At 28.7% G+C, this 23561-nt stretch overlaps 1 protein-coding gene across 2 annotated transcripts in view; it reads left to right on the plus strand.

Annotated features, from left to right (window-relative positions):
- Positions 1 to 2909: 2909 nt before the first annotated feature.
- The window catches only part of LOC123293570 (protein spinster), a 94605-nt gene continuing 73953 nt past the window's right edge, over positions 2910 to 23561 (plus strand). The window contains exon 1 of one of the 2 annotated variants that reach the window (XM_044874435.1): positions 2910 to 3232. In XM_044874435.1, the coding sequence (XP_044730370.1) occupies positions 3028 to 3232 (205 nt within the window). In that variant the 5' untranslated portion in view covers positions 2910 to 3027. The remainder of the gene's footprint in view (positions 3233 to 23561) is intronic. The other variant, XM_044874434.1, reaches the window with a different exon arrangement.

The raw sequence follows: 23561 nt of genomic DNA on the forward strand, positions 1-23561 counted from the left end.
ACCGATCTGATAACAAGATGGGACATATCTTATGAAATTTTATTGATTAAAAATCAAAATTAAAAAATATGTCTCATCTGGTAATCAGATGGGTGAAGGTCGACCTTATACCGTCTCTAGACTATACGAACATAATATGAACCCATATTGGTCCGTCTAAATCGAATAATATTTTTAGCGATTCTCTGTTGTTGATATTTTTGGTCATGATTTAATTACGCAATCCTAAATATATCGCGAATAGCAATAAAAAAATTGCATTAATTATTAATCGCTACAAATTCATGCATAAATAAAATATTAATTTATTTGAAGTGCATTTTGATAATATTTATACAATTAATAATTTAATTTTTATATATATTTATTGTAAAGTTTAAATGAATTTTATTTGTCATTCGTTTTAACATCATTATATCCGTTGAGGCTGGGAGCCAATCGGAATCACGCTATACTCATATGTATCTTCTTCCATAAACAAACCATTTATCAGCTCTCTCTATAAACCGATATAATGACGTCATTGGCGTTTGAATGTATACATTTAAAAAAAAAAAAAACAATTTTTAATAGAAAAAACTATACGGAAAATCAATTTTTAAATTATTTTTGCTTAATCAGTCTTAATATGTAATTGTTTTAAACTTTCGAAACAAAATGAAATAGCAAAACATGCAACTTCTCTATTGGTATACTTTAAAGGTTGGCCAATTAATCTTCAGATACAATGAAAAATAATGTACTAATTTGGATGTATACTGTAGTATTATTATTTCAAATTATAATGTTTTCAATTACAAACACAAACTTATCCTAAAAAAATGATAAAAGCAACATATTATCCTACAAACATGTTTGTATATAATTTTTCTAAATTTTGTATATATATAACATTAAATTTTCAATTGAATGTTAAAATGTTGCTGGCCTCTAGTCTATGTATAAAAAAAGTGGCGTATTCATCTTAATCTTAATAAAATGTTTGGAATCAATCACATTACCCATTCAAAAAAAAAAATTCAGTTAGTTTCAAAAAAGATGAATATTGCTGTTATAATGTAAATGTAAAAAAAATTATGTATCATGAATGTATTATATTATTAAAAAAATAAATAATTATTGATATTTTTATGTTTCCTTCCATAGATTTTAATCCTGAAAGAGTCAAACAAGTATTTTTTACGGTATGGTCAACTAAACTTATCTACTCTATGAGTATGATATCAGTTATTCACGAGCGTCTCGCCACAGTTATATTTTTTGACTGCCGACCATTAATACGACCGCTGAGCCGATTTTCGTGGACAATTGAGGTCTACGAAAACAATCTATGCTTTTCAAAATATGGTGCAGTAACTTTTGATAGGCAATTTAATTGTTTATAACGCTATTAATCATGGTGGGGAATGATTTTTTAAACAATGAAAGCGGATAATATAATTCTCTCAATTTAACCCCAGGAGAGAACTTTTCAAAAATATTAATAATTACATTAAAAGTCATTCAAACTGAAACGTTTTTAGACATTTTCGCTTATATCTCAGGCTCTAATGAAAATAGAAAACTCTACGACGTCTTATTTTCAAGCTAAAGGTTTATACATTTAATTTTAGTATTACCTTAGGACCCACATATTATTTAAAAGGAAGTTGCACCGGTTTAAAATCATGAAATTTAACGAAAAAATTACACGTAATTTATTTAAACTTTTTTACATATAGTTAAAAATAAAATATCAATAATATTGTTCTTATAAAATACAAATATATTTCACGGATATATCATTTAAAGTTAGATACCGGTACTCGAATTAGTCGCATTTACTGTAGCAAAAATTTTGTAATTATGGAAGTAGTTCGAACTCATCAGAAACAGAATGGTATTTATCAATAAAAAAAACTAAGCTATACCATTTAAAACTGGCTCAAAAACATCAAATTGTACAAATCAAATTGAAAAATGTAATTTGAAACTGTCAGAAATTGTTTCTTTACAAACATTATGTGAAAATTTAAAATTTGCAATGAATCCAATATTTATTTAGAAAGAAGGTATACAAATTTGGTTTGAAAATTTGAAGAACGTTTCGTTTATATTAGAAATGTATTTGACTTGTTGTCCAAGGTGTTCCATTACCCGGCAGCATATTACGGTTTTCATCTTAATTTTTATTAACTTATTAAATTACATGGATCGGCTTGTTTTAGCAGGTAAATAATTTTGTTTTATATTTGTTTGTATTGTGTGATAAATTACGTGACTTCAAATATAATCGGAACAAATTTGACTTTGTTGGTTTTCGATAAACTAGTTAATCAAAAAACCCTATCTCTAGAGCGAGAATCATAACAGTAAAATTCGAACTATTTTTATTCTCACATAGGTAAGCGAAAAACTCGAAATTTATAAAGCTTTGTGTAACGAATTTAAATTAATATTAGCCAGGTATAACACTTGCGCATTTCCACTGTATTTAACTTTGATAACGAGATATTAGGAAATTTGCAAGCTAAGTTTGACGTGCAATAATGTGCAAAATAAAAGCATAATTGTTATCGTTTTACATTTTCTTCGTCCTCTTTGATTTAAAAGTACAAAAAATTTGTATCTTTTCGTTCTTTTGACACAACTACCAAGATACAAACCACAAAAATTGTGAACGCTAAAGTCTCACAAGATAAAGTTAAAGGAGATAAAGAAGAAATCGACAAATACCAACGATGTGTTGTCATAATTCAACAACAGATGTCTCACAATCAATAGGATGTAAATATAAAAAAGAATAATAAATTAATCACCTGTTGATATTAGTTCATTTATACACCACAAAGTGGCGTTGTATAGAGTTTTAAAAACTTCAAATTATTTCTGTCAGTTCTGTGTGTTGAAGCTTGCAGGTTATATATACCTGTAATATTACACATTTGTAGATACTCACTCGTTGATGAAACATGTGCTCTTAAAAATAATTTAAGATGATATAGTAGGAAAAAGTAAATGTTACATAAAGTTAAATAATTATTAATTATGGAGCCTTCAGAATCAAATACATCGCATCAAGAACTTATGAGTGATAGTGACAGTGGTGTTGACATTGCTACAATGGGTTCAAAAACACAGAAAAGTTCAAATAAAATAACTTTAGGTGATATTCCATTAAGAGATTGGTTCACCATTTGTATATTATGTTACGTTAATTTAATTAATTATATGGATAGATTTACTATAGCAGGTAAATTTGTTATTATTATATACATATTTTTAATTATAAATGTATAATATGCATCATCAAAGTTTGTTAACGGCAATACGCGGTAACTTAATTTACCACTGAACACATGACTATATAAGACGATTATGTACATAATAATACTCCCAATATTTAATGTGAATCATCGTCTTAAAATGAATTATTCTATTTTTTTCAAAGAAATTAATCGTGTGATTTTAGAGAAAGTTTAAGGTAATAAACAATATGAATAAAATTGCCGGTAACAAGGCTATGCATTATTTTTTTCGTACTTTATTTGAAAAGAATGCAGAATAACTTGTTTTTATTTCTTCAATTATTAATTAAGTTTGTAATTATAAAATTTCTCTTCAGTTTTTTATTATTAACTGAAATATTCCAGTGGGAGTTGCTAATTAATGTTTTAGTAAACGTTTTATCATTATTTTTTATTTTGTTGTTATGTATACAACAGCCACATGTGCTTTTTTAAATAAAAATATAAGGTATTCGTCAGTTTTTTAACAAGATAAGTCTGAATCGGTATTTTTTCTTGCAAAGGTTTAACAATTTAATATTTATTTAGGATTTTAATTAAGCGAAAAATAATTTAACAAATAGTCCTTATTAGGCGCGTAAATATAATAATAAACTATTGTATACAAATATAAGAAATATGATTAAGTATTAATGGAAAAGTGCAAAAAATTCAAAAACGTTGTAGATATAGATGTAATTAAACCCGGCGAAATAAAACACCGGTAGCTGAGATGTAATTAATCTATGTGTTTATTAGTAAACTCTATTATTTATTATTTTAAAACGGAACTTATGTTGAGGTGAATGCCTACGCAATAATAATATGCATCTTTTAAAACTTATTTTAATAACTATTTAGGTTTTTTATTTGTGAGAATTTCGAGATTTTATAAAAGTTATTTTTTTAATTGTTTTTATCTACGGTGGATAATGGATATGCATATCCTTTATCAACCGTAATATAATTTTTAAATATGTAGACACTACATATTAACCATGTATTACGTATTTGGTATTTTAATGGCCTGGAAAGTTATAATTTTAAAAACGTGATCCAAATATTTCGTAGACGTCTTGTCAACTTAATGAGTTATTATATTCCACATATTTTTATGTAAAAAAATTTTCCAGTATTTTTCAATAATTTATTACTATTATTAGTATCCAACAATATTTTCATATATCCCTGAATTAATTAGCTATTTTATTATGTCAAAGAGAAACTTGATCGATATGGTTCAACTATTTTTAAATATACCATTGAACACGGATTCCGTACCAAATAAATTTAGTTTTAGTAAGATGACAAAAAACATAATTTTAAAATTCTCTCGTTTGCGTTTCCAACCATTTGAGTTACAATCTACTAGTGTGAAGTGGAAAGAAAATAGACTCCAATATTTTATAATTTTCCTTTTAATATTTTCTATATTTTGCATCGGACGTTGAATAGTAGGGTACATCAGTGCCGACCAAATAGGAAGTTTTCAAGTAAACAATAGTGCAATTAGCGATTATTAGAAAAATAATTGAATTAAAGAAGCATTTTTATTAAGATTCATGGCCATTTTCCGAGTTTTCAGTTCTACCATTTGAAAGTTTATATCGTAATTAGCCCAGAAATATATTTCCCTTATCAAGAGTCTTCAATCGTACTGTACGACAAGTGACGATTGTGATTGCGTTTCTCTCGAATGCATTCGAAAAAAACGTAATTTCTATTTTATTGAATGTATCGAACTTACGTCTAAAAGCCTACTAGCCTAAAAAAAGGAGGATTGGATACGACTCATGAGTCATAACTACTTAAAAAACCATTCTGAATGTTTAATTCTAAAATGTTTGAAAAGGATTTTAGATAGGTATACTTGTCAGTAAGCCAAGCAGATAATTTCTACCATTGGTTTGCCAACTTAAGGCCAATACATAAATCAATCTATATAATTTGTAAACTCTTGTCCAAGGCAAATAAATCAATACTTAGTTTGTCAACCTTTTCCTAAGCATTGGCCTAGGTTAATTAATCAAATCGTGGTTTGCCAAACACCAACAAAGCCTTGGCTAAAGTTAATGAAACCTATTATTGTTTTATGTATTGATGTAAGTAGGAAGAATGGCAGTGAAAGTAATGGCATTTAACTTGCAACAAGCACATATAATGGTTCAAGTCAAGTCAAGTTTTCTAAACTCAATCATGAAGCTTGAACGCTTGAACGAATATTGGTGTGGTTGTTTCCTTCTCTATGATCTACCTGAAGATAGTAAATAATTGTATTTTATTTTTGAAAAGTGGTTAAACATAAAGATAATAGCATTCAAGAATATGAAAAGTAAACAAACACTGATTGAAAATTTACTTAAATTTGCATATTTATACGAATCCTCATATTTATCAGCCTTAAGCAAGTATTATGGGTCAAATAATATTTATGTATTAGATTCATATATTCATTTATTATATCTTGTGAATTGTAAATTTTATTCGCAGAAAATTGAATCATCTATAGTTTGCACAATACGTAAGTTTAATGAGTAGACGGTAGATTTATAGTCCCCAGTTCATCACTTAATTTTTTTAGTTAACTTAAATATAAAACTAAAAAGAGGAGCCTAGAAATTGATATACGTAGACTTTTTCTTAATAATCAGCCTCACCTTAAAATATGTAAAAATTCAGACGCCCTTTATCAGTTTCGAATCTTTTATCGACAGTTATCCTCAGTTTACACAGTTTAGAATACGCTTTGACGGGTTCTTGAGATTTTTTTAAGCAAGTTGAGCACTGTCAAAGCAAATTCGACCTTTGAACTTCTTAAAACATTAAAACAAAAATTGATTGCGAAATATTCATTTCTCTGTATAATGCGCTTTTACGCATTCTCGTACGAGCGTTGTTACCTGAATTTCATCCTGTAAGCGTAGTGGAAAGAACTGAATTTGCTTTCACAGTGCGAAACTTAGTTAAAAATATCGAGCGAGAGAATTCATAAAATTATTTTCTAAACAGTTTTGTTAAAAAAGCTCTTACTACAGAAAATTGCATAAGTTTGCCAATGCACATATTGGACTTCTTGCTAATTAATTTTTTACTTTGTTTTATTATAAATATATTAAAGTATTGCGATCGAAAAAAAAAATCGATATCGGGGTTTCAACGGAAATACACGTATTAAGGATCTCTGATTCCAAAAAAGTGGTTTTAAAAAAAGGTTGTGCCGTTGGTATGTCTGTTACCAACTGGAGCCTTCAACCGATTTTTCTCAAACTCGGTACATAGGTTCAGTTTGATCATAATTCCAAACGATTTTTTCATTTTTTCCCTAGAACTTTTTCAAGGATACTTCTCTCTAGGCAGTCTAGGCCAAACGCCTTTAACGATTTCGATTAAACTTGGCACAAGGCTAGACCTTAAGGTGTTCCTAGGATTGGTATAAGCCACATATCCGGGAAAATTCGAGAAGGCTCACACCTTAGGGAAAACCTTTCCAAATACAGGAAAATGGGATTTTCTAGGGAGAGGCTGAGGGGACAGCTGTAAAATTTCTTATCAGGGTTTATATCAACAAGGTTCTAGGTTTGATATAACTCCCCTCTCGGACCCCTCCCCCTGGAGCCGCGGAGCTGGAGGGGATGAAAGCGTCAAAAGTGGTCAAATCAACCCTACCCAAAATTGATCAGATATTATTTAAAATCTCTTTTTAAGTAACTTTTGTAACTTGGTAATCTTTGCTTAACCTCACTAAACTACTTGTCCGATGTTTCGGACCGTTTATTGAAAATTATGTTGCAATTTTTTCGATGGCAAGTGTATTTGCAAGAATATGATGATAGATAATATTGGACCAAAAATGATACTCTATAAAAAATGACGCATACACAAAAACAATAATGAAATATTTTACTACATGATAAACAAATATTTCCCCCTTGAGAGTATATTCGATCGGGATGATGACAATGAAGAAGATGATGCTCATATTTGAGTCATACGTCGCACAGCAAGTAGTACACAAAATACAATTCATTCATTTCATTGTATTATTATTACGTTCAATAAGTGCATTTTGTTTATTATATTTTTTTATATTTATTTTCCTTTTATTATAATCAACCACTATAATAAAATTATTGTTTATTAAAAATATAAAATAAGGGGGAGCTTTTAATACGTGTGAATTTTTTAATTTTTACTTGAATTGTATGTAGTTACCCTAAATGTTCATCAATAGTTTTAATAAAATATTACGCTGACAAGAGCGGATCTAGAAAATTTCAAAGGGGTGTGGAAAATTTTCATCTGGAGTCTTGATTTGTGTAAAATCTTGATTACGTATTTATTGCTAAGCTGGATTAATGAGCTTAATGTACTTCTTGCCTCTTCCAAGGCAGTAACATTCTTATATGTCACCATCTAACTAAATTAAGCAACGTCTGACAATTAACTGAGTTAGTTGTTGAAATACCTTGTATAAAGAGTGTTGAGTGTTAGTGCACCAGTCGTCAAATGCACCCGATTTTTGTACTTTTTGGGTCAAAATTACCTTATATACTGAGTTTTATCGAAATTGGAGATATAAAAAATTTCTCGATTTTTTTCAATTTTTTAAAGCGGTAAATTGAAAAATGGAGAAAAACGCAAAAAAAAATTTTGATGTGGAATTTGAAGAAACTCAGTGGATGAGGTAATTTTGATCCAAAAAGTATAAAAATCAGGTTAGTTTAATAATTGGATGCAGAGTTTCTGAGATATCGCAATATTTGGATCGATTTTAGTCCGTATCTCAAAAACTATTCGGCCAGCCATCGAATGCACCCGATTTTTGGACTTTTTGGTTCAAAATTACCTTATATACTGAGTTTTATCGAAATTGAAGATTAAAAAAATTTCTCGATTTTTTGCAATTTTTTTAAGGGGTACCCCTTTGATAAAATCGAGAAAAACGCAAAAAATAATTTTGTTTTGGAATTTGAGGAAACTCGGTGAATGGGGTAATTTTGATCCAAAAAGTATAAAAATCAGGTTAATTTAATGATTGGATGCAGAGTTTCTGAGATATCGCAATATTTGGATCGATTTTAGTCCGTATCTCAAAAACTATTCGGCCAGCCATCGAATGCACCCGATTTTTGGACTTTTTGGGTCAAAATTACCTTATATACTGAGTTTTATCGAAATTGAAGATTAAAAAAATTTCTCGATTTTTTGCAATTTTTTTAAGGGGTACCCCTTTGATAAAATCGAGAAAAACGCAAAAAATAATTTTGTTTTGGAATTTGAGGAAACTCGGTGAATGGGGTAATTTTGATCCAAAAAGTATAAAAATCAGGTTAATTTAATGATTGGATGTAGAGTTTCTGAGATATCGCAATATTTGGATGCATTTTAGTCTGTATCTCAAAAACTTTTCAACCAGTCAATTTCTCGATTTTTTGCAATTTTTTTTAAGCGAGTATCATGGGCAACACTTCATTTTCAAAAAAGTTAGAGTTCCCCACCAAAAAATTAAAATCCATAAAATTATGAACAAAAGGGTGGATAAGTGAGGGCTATAACGTGATAGTCTAAAGGAGAAATTGCCCAGCAAGGCGGGCGGGTATCTGCTAGTATTTCATATATACAGAGTATAAAATTCAAAGATACATACTACTATTCAAGAGCCCACCGAACACCATTATTACATGAATCATTTTTTCGAGTGTGAGTTGATAGTCTGTAGTGATAGTTAAATAAACTGCGTATGTTCAGTATGATGAGTCATTTTTTATTTGGGAAAATTCCCGAAAATGATGAGTTTTCTATCTTAGAATACCAAGAATTTCTAAATTTTTCACAGACTTACTAGCTGACCCTGCAACGCGTTACTCCAGACTCAATTAAAATACAATCAATTAATATTATACTAAACTGGCTCGACCCGTGACGAATTCCGAATCCGTAGTTATCGCCTCAAATATAGTATTTATTTATTTATTATTTTTATATTGCATTTATGTGAGGTACATGTACTGAATTGGAGCTTCAAAAAATATTTGAAATTGAACTCAGCTCGATCTATTAAATACTTAGACAAAATAAAAATAATTGTTTGAGGGAAATTATGTAACTCTCACCGCAACTTATTGAAAAATTTGATACCAGCCCATTCTTTATAAAAATAAAATGTTCACTAATCGAGGAAAAAACTATCATGCCTTTTAATTTGAACCAAAAAAACATCTAAACAAGTAAAAACAAACAATTTACTGAGTTAATTGTTGAAACACCATGCATAGATAGTGTTGGTTACTCTATCACATTACACATACATACATGACACATATACATAACGGATATTCCCATATAATACATACTATACAATTTACGCCTAATTTGCGCCCCCACGGGTACACAGTGATGTTTACGAAAAAATGTTTCAAACAAAAGTTGGTTATTTTTTTATAAGAAATATTTTTTATTTTTAAACTTTTGTTCTCTAACGGTTTACAAGATGAGCCCTACAAGACCCAATTGACCTATGTTGCTCATTTACGAACTCCTCAAGTTTTACGTACTGAGTACGCTGTAAAAATTTCAGCTTGATATCTTTTTCAGTTACTGAGTTGACAGACCTATATAAAAATTATTGTGCGTAGCATCAATATTTTTAAGCGTTACAAACTTGGAACTAAACTTAGTATACCTTGCATACTACATATATGCATGGTATAAAAATTTCATTGAAATCAATTTAGTTGTTTCAGAACTTATGCTAATGTTCATCGTAAATATATTATGAATTGCATTATCCGAGTTCGATCATATTCTTACTCACCAATTTTTTGCTCGAATAAATTTTTCATATAAAAATATTGGAGAGACTTCTCAGGACCCAAGAACTAATGGCAAGTCTCAGTTTTTTTTATGAATATTTGAATACAGACAGAATTCAAATGACCTGAATACACAAATATTATTTAAATTTAAATAGTTTAGAACTTGTAATATATTCTTATCTAATAATAATAATAATAAGTAATAACCTCGACATTGATTCATTAAAATAATTTTATTGATTAATTAAATCAATTAAATTAATGTCTTCAATAAATTATAATACGATTGATTCATTTTTTCTATTTACTTGTCTTACGTAATGGTAATTTATCATAATTGGTAGTTAATTAACATTTTAATTAGGTATGAAAAAATTAAATGTACCTAATTTTAATCTGAATAATTATAAATGTTGGCAAATTGAATTTAAAGACGATAATATGTACACAAGAATATCGATGATCTTGATTCAATAAAAATCGTAGGAGGGAGGAGATCGAATAACTGGGGGATTGTTTAGAAATATAGATTATGAATCGGTGTTGAAAAGGCGCTCAAAAAATGTTCGGATAACTGGGACGTTTTGGATCATCGAAAGTTTCCGATTAATGAGACTCGAGTGTTCGGATTAGTGAATGTCTAAATTTGGAATTCGTTTAAGCAGTATTGCTATTGTACAGAAGGTTCGATTTGTCCACTCTTCATTTTAATATTTTAATTCGAATGACATCACGATTTGGCCTACAATCATTTTCTGTATGCAAGTTTAAACAGTTGTAATCAAGTAATTTGCTTCGTAATATTAAAATGACGTAATACTTTCTGATCGGTGTTTGCTGTCATGTGACTGAATGGCTAATTTTACTTAAATTAATATATAAAAATAATAATCTTTATCTTTTATGAAAAATAGTTTTGTGCTTTGATATCTGCAAATCATGATTAATCTTTAGAAACTTTTATTAATATTATATTTATTCTTGGTGGACTAAAGCCTATTGCAGTAGTTAACAAAAAACTGTAAAAATTAACTTTGTATCCATGAAATATCAAAAGAAAATATTCATATTGTAACAAGCTGTAAATACTTCAACTTGTCCTTGGTTGATTCTAGTGCCTGTTCAAGTGACATATTCATTGTGGTACCTACTTTTCGCTGCCTATATTTCAGCCCTTCTATTTTTTGATAGATTGAGAGCACTTCTTCAATAATCAACATTTAAAATGCGAAATTGTTTTTCGTAATTGGCACCCCTTGCAACATGGGGCCTGAAAAGACGCCTAAATACGTCCACTTTCCACAATCCATATCTATTCTAAAGAGTATTTATTTAAGACGGTTCTATACATATTTTTCAATCGCGTGAAATCATTATTTGATTGAATTTGCGTGAAACTTTCTAATATTTTTGACTCCTCTTAAATATTCATTGGTGGAAAAAAATATTTATATAGAAAAGCAGTTTTCGAGATAAAAATCCAAATTTCAAATCGAAAAAGTAAAGGTTATCGCAGTGCTTGAAATTCAAATGTAACTTTAACCGTTCTTATATGGAAAGCAGCTTTTCTTTATAAATATTTTTTTTTACCAATGAATATTTAAGACGAATTGTAAAAAAATTTTCACGCAAATTCAATCAAAAAATGATTCTTCAAGGACCACCTACACTTGAATTATAATAACAACCAATCGAAAACAGTCGTACACAGTTTTAGCGGACATTTTGATTCAATTCAAATGCAAAATACTCTAACTGCAATTGTATACATTATGAATGACCTTTACGAGTGAATCGGATTTCGTGTAGTTATGTTAATAAGTTGATGTATATAATAATATTTATAAAATATTCATTTTGAAATAATAATTAAATATTACGTTATTATTATAAACATAATCACGTGATGTGATTCACTGTACGTATTTGGGGACCTGCCAGAGTATCTACAGATTTTATAAATGCATGTATAATGATTTTTATATAGTATGATGATGTTTAGACTCTTACCGTGCGGTTCAATATCAAAGGTCAGTGTTATTAGTTCATCATCATGGCGATATCAATAATAATTTGTCTGTTTTTTTTTTTTTTATTAATTGTTTTTTATTACTTCTATTATTAAAAAATGATTAATGGTGGGAAATATTATTTAATGTATAGAGGTATACATTAATTTTTTTTTCTAGTTGGAAATCGAACTTAAATTATAATTAATTTAAATTAGAACTAGATGAGGAATGATGAACTTCTATTTGAATTTTTACGATCTATATTTATCTTCCAATCCACCTTGTGGTGAACCTGAAGCGATGGGAACCAAAGCGCTTAAAAAAGTAGGTTAATGGATTGTGAAAGAGTAGCGAGGGGTTTCGCTATTGGAAAATATAAAAAATCACTATCACTTTCATAAATATGACTCCGAAAAACATATAAGGAGCGAGAGGTGTCGTGGGACATCCGATAGGAACAAAATATCGAAAGCTGAATAATTAAGCAAAATTTTCAATTTTCGGTATTTTGAAAGTAACGCCAGATATCAAAAAATTTTATTATTACTTTTCGTAGTTTATCATCAAATTTGAAATTATACTTTTTTTTTAAATTTAGCCCCCCACTACCGTGCTCATACATCCTTAAATGTTTATAATTATCATAAATCAAGCTTGTAAACAACAGATACTTAAGATGGAAGTAATATACGTGATGTATTTGACTAAATTTAAAAGAGATAATAGATAAGTCATGTATCTTGTAAGATGTAATGATGTTGTGTGAATGAATAGTATAGTGTATATTTATTTATTTAATAATATGTTCGATAAGGTATGTTTATATTTACATAAATAATTATAATGATAATGTTTATGTTTATATAGTTTGTATGACAACATATAAAAATATCTAATTAAATTATAAATATCTAATGTTAGACACGGAGAAGTTTTTATTCATAAGAAAGTTGTATTTATCTCACAAAAATCTTGTGTGCTGTAAAGTGAAAAACATCGATTTTAGATAATTTTTGAACATTTTGGGTTATTGACCATTCCTATATTATGAACTAGCTCTAAAATACTCGCTTTGCTAAGCAACATCTTCGTTTTCATCTCTCCCCCATATCTCCTTGCGTAGGAGTTACAGTTTTTTATTGTACACATCATGCTCTTTTATTTGATACCCCACTTGGGTATATTTGAAAATATTAGATTGTTCATCTCCACTTTTCCACTCCCCGAATGTTAATAATAGATAAAAACAATCTTTGAAGTTGTTTGTTTATCTTGTCAATATTTAAGCTTAATCTTAATGCTCAAGTTTTTGAAGCACGTCTCTTTTAACCTCTTGCTCTACTATATTATGCATGTATTATACATAACCTTCCTCTTGAATCACTCTATCTATTCGAAAAAACCGCATCAAAATCCGTTGCGTAGTTTTAAAGATCTAAGCATACATAGGTATTAGGGACAGACAGGCGAATTGACGCGATTTTGTTTTATAACTATGATAATACTAAAATCGATAATGATATTAAAAAATTAGTAAACCGTTGGCTTCACTGTGATAGATAATCCTTTTTTTCAGCCAATATTCATTCTTCTCTTCAAAAAAAAGTTCTATAAATGTTAATCCTTGGCCAAAATATTCAATTAGATCGTATAAGCAATAATTTTGTTGCGTAATCGATATCATATTTGGCAATTGTTTAGACAATTAACCTTATTTGTTTAATAAGGATTTTTTTGATGTCCATCGACGAATTAAACTATTTTTCGCATAAGCGCTGCCTATGCCTAGTAGAGCAACCCTTGCTATTTGGTTGTTTTTCTCCCCCATGTTACTGTATTAAGGCCGATGGTTCTGGAAAAACTTCTTTGAATCTTGATATCGCTGTACTGCCTTCAACTAAACAAAAATTTAGTATCGCTATATGATATTCTCCTTTCTTTCCGAAAATTTTTTGCTGTACAAGTTTTTTTCTAATACACGTAGAATCGAAGCGGATTAGAATAACTCTTTTGGTTGATAATAATAATTATTGGTGTTAACCAAAAAAAAAATTAATAATATGTTTCTTGTACACAACTTGTTTAATTAAAGGTTAAAGCTCAATTGATTTTATAAAAATGTTGATAAAATACAGATTTCAACGGAATTTTGAAAAGTATCAGAAAAATTACACCGTGTTGTACAAAATGAATGTAATAACAGTTTTTATTTTAACTATGATTTCATATTAAAAAAAATTCGTAACATCAGTTGTAGTCAACAACGTTCACGAAATATAGGTTAAGCAACACTATTTTAAAAAATTGATTTTATTTATAAATATTAGAAATTGAATATTTAAATGGGGTTGATCACAATGTGATACTTTTTTATTTTTAAAAACAGTATGAATTGAATTGTGCATACTTTTTTTTAATGGTGTTTTCCACTGTTTTATGCAGGATCCACAAAAATCTGATATTTATCTTATATGTATATAAAAGTACTTTTTTTCTCACAGGCGTAGAAAAAAATATAAAAAAATAAAATTATTTTGAATACAAATCAATCAAAAATTTTCTGACGTCTAAACGGATGTAAAATAAAAATTTTTTGAGTCAAATTTTATTTATCTTCATTTTGTTTTTTAATATTTTGTATTTTTTAATAAGCAACGCTACAGTTTATCAAATCTCAAAAAGTGAACTTGAAAAAAAATTCAGTTTCGTCTATACTAGATTGCGCTTATCTAGAGTGTATGGTCACTGCATATGATATTTTCTTTTTGTGATCTATATTGAAAAAAAAAACTTTTGAAAAATTAGAATGTTTGTAAAGTCGTTTAATAATTTGTTACATATTTTAAACATTTAAATAGCAAATTATTATAAAACCGCTAAAAAATACCATTTCCGAAATCTTATTGCTTTTAGTAATAAATAAATAGCAACATATGTACTGATGATATTATTAATGCATAGAATTCCACATGTGTGGTCTTTTGACCTCCGACCTTGCTTTACGTTTATGTAAGAACTATATATATATAGTTTTGAGGTGGAGTCTATTTTAAATATTAAACCTAGAATATTCAGATCTTTTTCATTTGCTTCCGCACATATTAAATGTTATTTTTCTGTTCTTTGTTTTTTTGCGGCTACACTGACTATAAAATATGACAGTCTAGTATCTCAAACTATGTTAACTAGCGATAAAACGATTAAAATATCGGTAAAGGATCATTAGATTCAAAATGGTTTTCAGCTTGATTTTCTAAAAATTTAGTGGAAGGAATATACTGGTCTTAACATGCTGATTAAAAGTGTGATTGAGCGCAAAGTTGTGTAGTCAACTGTTTTTGTGATATTAAGGGTCCAAGATTTCTATCTTCTTATGGACCAGATTAGAGTATTTTGTCTAATAATATATGCGAGTAATTTTTTGACAAATTTACGAACTTTTTATGCGGGAATTGGCCCCGTAAACTTGAAAATATTCGAATCTAGTTCATATAGAAATAAAAATTTTTGGCCCCATATTCCAAAACGTTACACGACGAAAGAAAAATCAAGCATTTTTTTCAAAATAAAATACCATTGAAACCTTAACAGCGATCCAAATTTAGTATATTTACTTATCAACGGTTAAATCGAAACCAATGTTACGGTCGAAAAAACATTTTTTTTTAACGAACAAATCCTTTTTGGAACTTGGGCGAATCAAAAAACAAGAAATAATCTATATATTGAATAAACTTTCCAGTTTCGACAGGACCCCTGCCAGCGCCTGCATTGAATCAATTTAATACCTGCATAATTTTGGTACATTATTTTATTAGTCATAATTATTTGGTATTCAGTATTCACTAAATAAATTGCAAAGTGGTCTTAAAATACATAATATTATATATATTTAAAATAAAATAATCTTTTACATAATAACTTTAATTAATTATGTCATAACGATATTTATTTCCTTGGAATGCAGAACATGGCTGATAAATACTATTAACTTACCAACTGCAGTGTGTTAATAAGTTTAATAGTGTAGTAATCCTAACATTAAGCCGGAAATTGTTGTTAACAATTGTATTTTTTTTATACAAAACACACAGGATTTATTCTTTTAATCTTTTTAAAAAAAGGTTATGTTATAATATATTATATATTTTTTGAATAAAAGACGGATAATAATATACTTCATTTTAATTTTAATTAAATTCTTTATTAGTATTTACCAGCATGGATATCTTTTCTTTCACTATTACTAACTAAATTGTAATTGTTATTATATTTAGAGTTTTAATCTCTTTATGTTCAGATTATTTTAAAATAAACGTACGGTGAAATTGAAGGATTTTTAAAAATCATTTTTTGTTTATTTGATACTTTTTGGAACACATAATACCTACTGTACTTTTATTCTTACGTACATTGTTGGCTTGCTAGATCGATTGAAGTCACGTTATTCACGAAACCTTGTCGATAAAAAAAGGATTACAATATATGATTATATCCTCAAATAAAATAAAAATAAAGTTCCAATACTATAACCCTGCCGACTACAAAATCCCGCTCTTAAAAATATAAAAACACGAAAATTTTTCATCTGAAATTGTTATGATAAGTAAAATCGTCATTTCATTCAGGGGGCCTCACAGGTTAAATAGTTTTCCACAGGATGGAAAAGAGGTCCCCAGACTGTAAGGACGATTTTACTTATAACGTTTTCTTGTTTGCATACTTTTAAGAGCGTGATTTTGTGGTTGACGGAGTTTTAGTTTTTGAAATATATTTTATTAAAACTATTTTGAGGTTATAATTTTGTGATAAAGTATAACAACATATATGTATATATTTGAGAAGTGCTCATTATACCCTTTCATTTGATATGTAACACGGTATCATTAAATTAAAATTTGTTTTTAGTACATGACCTTAGGTCTTCTTGAAGGCACCTTATTTCATTTAAAGTGACGTCAAATAGTCTATAACCAGCGGACGATCAAGACGTTTTCAACAATATCTCAATGTCAATGTATGATAAGTAGTTTAGAAGTTTGGAGGGAATAGATGAACATACATACATATCGGCCAAACACATAACCCCTGCCGTCGTTGGGGTAAAAACTAATTATACCGGGAGTAATATTTTAAAATTATAACTAATACATTATAATTTATATCTGGATTACCTGTTACATGCTGAGTATGTATTAGTAATTATTAAGTAAATGCATTGGTGTTTTTTTTTATTTAAATTTTAAATATAATAATTATCGAGTTTTTATTACAGTCATTTTAAAATAATTAGTCAAATTATTTATCAAAGTAATTACCGGTATATAAAAAGTACCATTTATACCCTGGAGCAGCGGTGCTTTATGTAATAAAAATTTCCATAGCTGTATCCATATTTAGTGTTAATAATTATAGGATTCTACATAGATCCTATAGATTATACAGAATGTTCGATTTACATCTAGGCATATAAATATCACGAGTATGACAGAGTACTCGTTAAGCAATGCGTCTAAGTAAGAGGTATTATAGATGTTATATGAAATTGCAAAAGAGTAACTTGCATCGTGGCTTATCTATGTAGTTCATCATGATAACTCTACTTTATGAATATAATTGTTTGAATGGACGTATAATTCTATGGATTTCATATATGATTTACATTGAAAATTTAATATTATTTTCTGACAAATTTAAATATGTAATTATGTTAATTTACATTTTATAAATTTAAACTTTTTAAACTTTTCAACTGAAATTTTATTTGATTATTTGAATGCTGGTCGTGCTTTTTACAAACATTTATACTACCGTAAAAAATTTTTTTTTTCTAAAGTACAAATAGATTGCCTGTAATACGTGAACTTTTGAATTAAATTCATGCATTATGTTATTGTTTTGTACTTGAATGGAATTGAATGTCGTCTTTCTATGATAAATGTCCTTCAGACGCGTTTATGTGTATCTTAAACACGTTTTATGATAATTATACTAATAAATTTAAGGTGGTTACGAAGTAGTAAACTATGTTCAGTTATTGCATTTGTAATTCAAGATCCAAGAAACATGTTTTAATGACTGTTTTCAATATTTCTTATATAGATTACCCTTTAGGCTATTTAAATAATCATATATGGTACAATCTTTTGGTAAACAACCACGTCTGGTAATGTTTGGTTAGCAGATACGAGAGAGGGCCTTCCAAGCCGAAAATTTAATACGATTTTTCTTTGAATAATTTTGAAACAAATTTGTGAACAAAATTTAACTTTTAATTGAATAAGAATGGAAATAGATGTGCTGGTTGTTTGCTACAATCTACTTTTATCAAGCCAACAAAAGCGTATGTAAGCCAGAAGCCTGAAATGTTTAAAACAAAAAGCCCTCCGGGCAGGAACAAAAGGCATAAAAAATATAAATCCTGTTTCAAAATTAGTTCTTTGCAATGACGTAATAAGTTCAAAAATAATAACATACAAGTTTAATATAAATTTTCGCTTACAAACTGAACAATAACTAACATCTCATTTTCTAACTAGTGGGATAACAGCAATATTAACGTACGCCTGCGAAACTTACACAACGAGTACGTAGCACAAGTTGGACAATCGCAGAAGTACGTTAATAATGCGTTATCACACGTATATCGTACAAAACTATCTTCGCCTCTAAAATGTGAAAATAAACGATAATTATTATTTAAAATTTATCATGACTTATTGAGAGAAATAGAAAATTAAAAAAGTTACTATAGTAACAGAATTCATTACCGACCGCGCTGGTGCGAGAATTAATTTATTATCGTACTAGGGCGATAATGAACTATTTTTACCACGCATACTGAGTGAGAAAAGTATTTCTTTTCTCACGGGCGTAGATAAATTATGATTTGTTCATGATACGTGTTTCCCGAGTTTCATACCTTTTCTTTGATCCTCGCCATACTCATTATAAATTTCAATGTACAAAAAATCACTGGGCAATAATTAGCTTCAAATCTGATTACGAGGAGTCTTGACTTTTTGGTACTTCATTCTTGTTTAATAAATTTAGATCTAAAGGACTTAACGCGGTTAGGATACTATTTACTTTTAATGACTCATCCATACTCAACAGAAAGATAATCTTGTCCAATACGAAAATTTTGAGCACATAAATTTAATAAATACTACCAAACACAGAACTGCACAGTTAAATGAAAATTGTAACCTATATATACAATTTTCCATTATGAACATAATATATAGAAATTCATTTGGGTGTACTTAATAATAAGTCGAACTAATTCATATAAGTATTAACTGTAAATATTAGACTATAAATTGTCAAAATTTAATACAATCTTATCGTAAATATAGTATCCTATCGTATTATATAACTACCTTAATATTAGTGTATTGGGTATTATGAAAGGGTTGCTTGCACACAGGTATATTTATTGTATTAATAACATGTGTGTATACTTATGTTTGTTACCTTTAATAATAACACAAGAAATAATACATATTTGTACAGGGTGCCCCCCCCCCTTCGGATATATACAATTTAACTTTAAAATAAAAATAATAATAATATTTCTCTATTCGGCATTGCATCCACTTGATCTCTAGTGTGCCACATAGGAACACGTATATACGTTATTTTTCACAATATGGCGTCTGGTGCTCGCCATATTGAATTTTCATTACTGCCATATCTTCAGTAGCACTCGCAAGGTTAAGACAAATCGATTGACATCTAAATCTTCAAAATCGGCCCACGTGTTTGGTTTCTAGTGTGCAATATAGGAACACACATATATAGACTGATCAACACATTACCACTCCTTTGCGTTGCTCAAAATGGTTTCTTGAAATTTGTTTACTATTAACATGGTACTTTGACCATGGTTAAACCTCATATCCTCGATTTTCTTACATACCAAACTTTCGTTCACAACTTGGTTTGCTAGGTATACCACGGGAAATCTATAAACTTGTCATCAAATCTGCGACGCTAACAGTACTTAACGGTTAGCGGATCATTGAACTAAATTAAAAAAATTCAGACAAAAATATCAAATCTGGATATATTCAGTAGTTTTTTTTGTATGATACTAAGCCATACTTGGTCACAAATTAATTTCGATATACCCAATGGGACATCCTTTATAAATATGAAAATGGAATTTATTAACCTTTTACATAGTTTTGAATATGTATTCAAATAAATCATACACATTTATAAAACTATCCTCATTTTTACTTCCATTATTATTTTATCGTTTCTAAATTATAGGATCCAAGTTACTTGGGTGGCCAGAAGATTAATTTTATTACCTTTATTTAAAAAAAATCAAACCATGAAAATTAACTTGTATTATGGCTTCTTTTAAGCTTGTCGAATAGTTTCTAGTAGGTTAGGTTATATTGGCTGTCCACGAAGGATACACTTAAGCTATAGCGCCCATTGTGATACCGTTCATGTGTTTTACCTTCTCCGTTGATAATTTTATTTATCAGCACCTCAAATATTTTGAAAGCCTGAGTACACCTTCTTCATGCATATACCATGCACTACACTAGCCCATCATAACTATTAATTAATTTTTGTTGTGAAGGCGGGAATCGAACCCGCTACCCTAAGAATACCGCGGATGGAATTGGTTACGCTTTAACCAACTGAGCTACTATGGTTTACTATTTCCTAATAAATAATTGAACAAACCGAAAAGATTCTAAGAAACTATAATCACACTTACTTTTTTAAAGATCTTACAGGAAACTGTTTAAGTTTATATAGAAGAATAGTTCACTTCAATGAGTGATTAGAAGGGGTTGTTTATTTCAGCGGTCGCTCTTTCAGATAAAAACTGTTTTATTTACATACTAAAAAATCTTAAAAGAACTACTTTCTTTTTTTTTTTAAACTAACGATCCATCCAACAAGACCCCACCAACTTGCCAACTTTCAATTCTCAAGCCCCACTAAACCGACGATAGAAAACTACTCAAAAACCACTAGGCAGCAGTGTTAGCTGAATGTTATTCGATTTTTATCACAAAACTTTCATTATCATAAATGATATTAAAAGATTAAATTACTTTAATATTTTAATATCTACTAACAAAATTTTTAGTAGCCTTATAACCACAATACTCCTAGATGCAATTATTTCAGGGGGGTATTTACAGGCAAGTTATTGAAAACAGAATATAGGGAATCAGTGACTTTACTCCACAGACAAATATTACGATAAATATACATTCGCGAAGAGCCGTTATTATTTTCCCATATTTTATCTTTAATGTTTTTCCTCCATTGTTTCCAGTAGATAAGAATTTCGATGTATTGGTCATCTTTGGTTGATAGCTCTTGCAACGAAACGTATTGGAATAAGAAGGCAATATTAGTATAAAATATGGCAGTAATTTGATGTTATAGATAAGGAAATTTTAATATATGTACTTGTAGTCCACTCCTTCAACATGTACTTAAAGATTAAATTTGATTAACCATTTTTTAAAGGATTTTATGTTAGATACTCGTTTAAGATATTATAAAATTTGAATATACATAAATATTTATAAAAGAATCAACCCTATCTTCGAATAATTTAAATCTCATATAAGTATTCACATGGTCTTTTTTTCTTATAGAGTTGTGGGATATAAATCATATTTTATGTTTATCTTGATGGAATGATTTTTAAAATTCTCAAGTAAAAAAATCATTGGCTACAATAAAGAAATTTAGAATGGTTTCTTACCATTCTAGATGGAAAATCTTATACTTCCTTGTGAAAATGCGATATATTCTCACCTAAACTAATGAACCGATTTTAAATTTGATTTGCATACCGTGTGCAATTTGATCCAACTTGAAAGATAGGAAAGCTTACATCTCAATTTATAGTCGCAATATTATTTTATTGCAAATTATTTCTCTATTATTTGACAGTCACAATTATTTGTTAGCTCCAAACGATTCTAACAGATGGTGAGATCTGTTGACTGGATTGAGTGAAATTTGGTTTTTACTTTCTTGCTATTCAAAGATATGTAATTTAATTCGGCTAATAATTAAATTAATACAATTAAACCAAATAACAATTTTACTTACATCTTAAATTACTTTGACATGGTTTAGATAGGGCCAAGTACGTTTAAAAACTTTAATTACAAGTATTGCATAAAATCAATAAGTAATGCACGTAATGCAATAATTACGGTTATGTCGCAGTTTTAATAAACATGCGATCAAATTGTACATTTTCTAATCCATAAAATTGAGTGAAAACCATTAAAAAGTGTATGTGTTGACACAATTCTGAACACATCTTATATATTGTTTCCCTAGCTTGTTTTTCCTGAGTACGCGGTATCTTTTTTATTCCTTTATCCAATTCCATGATTTACCTCCCATTTTAAAGCTTATCGTGCTGGATAATGTAGATGGTATACAAATATACAACTTAGGAAAAAACAGATTAGAGAAACAAGATTAACATTTAATTTTGTTTATTATATAATTGTTATATCATATCTGTAATAAAATTGCCTATAAATAAAAAGACAGTAAATTATTCTTTTATATATTATTTCTCTAGCCTGTTGTATCGCACTACGGAATTCCGCACGGAAGGAGCTAGTATTTAGTTAATATGAAAATATTTTCAATGAAATTGTTTAATTTTTATTTGATATCTTGGTGTTTTGAGTTGACAACAAAAATTTTTCTAGCATAATATAGTTACAAATCTAGCTATAATTTGATAAAATATTGCCAATATGTAGACATTTGTTCAAAACAAGTATATCAAACTTTTGATAGCCAGTATAATTTTATACAAAACATTTTACATTTTGATAAAACACATTGAAGTAATAATGGTCCAAATAAGCACAAAAATCGTTAAAATTTAATGAACAAGATTTGGTTTCTGAATTCCGTTTCGGAAAACGGTGAGGTTTGTTAAAAAATGCCAAAAGTCAAAAATTGTCCAAAATAAAGTCATATATTTTTTACACCAAATTTTTGACCAGAACCACAAAATAATCTTGATTTTCGTCAATAACGATTTTTCGGCGAAAATTTTCTTTTTTTTCAAATGCTTATATATAGATTATAGATTTTTTATCTTGAAAACGATGAGGTTAGGTAAAAAATGTCATGAATCAAAAAATGCTGGGAGTTATTCATAATATAGAATACAATCGTTTTTTTATCGCAAAATAAGTAGAATGCGGTGTCCGAAAGTAGAGTAATTCTGTCCCACCCTATGGTTAATCGAAAAAGTTTCTCATGAATATGACTTTGTTAAGTACACTCTAGCAAACATTTCACACTGGCTCCCATTAAAATCTACTGACGAGGAGTCGATTCCTGGGTCAAATGCTTCATTTCCTACAGTAAATAGTAAAGGACTTGAAGAAATTTGAAGTATCATGCCAGACATTTTGCACTAGAATAGAAGTGGCACTAATATA

This window comes from Chrysoperla carnea, chromosome 2, assembly GCF_905475395.1.
Source record: "Chrysoperla carnea chromosome 2, inChrCarn1.1, whole genome shotgun sequence".
NCBI classification, from domain to species: Eukaryota; Metazoa; Arthropoda; class Insecta; order Neuroptera; family Chrysopidae; genus Chrysoperla; species Chrysoperla carnea.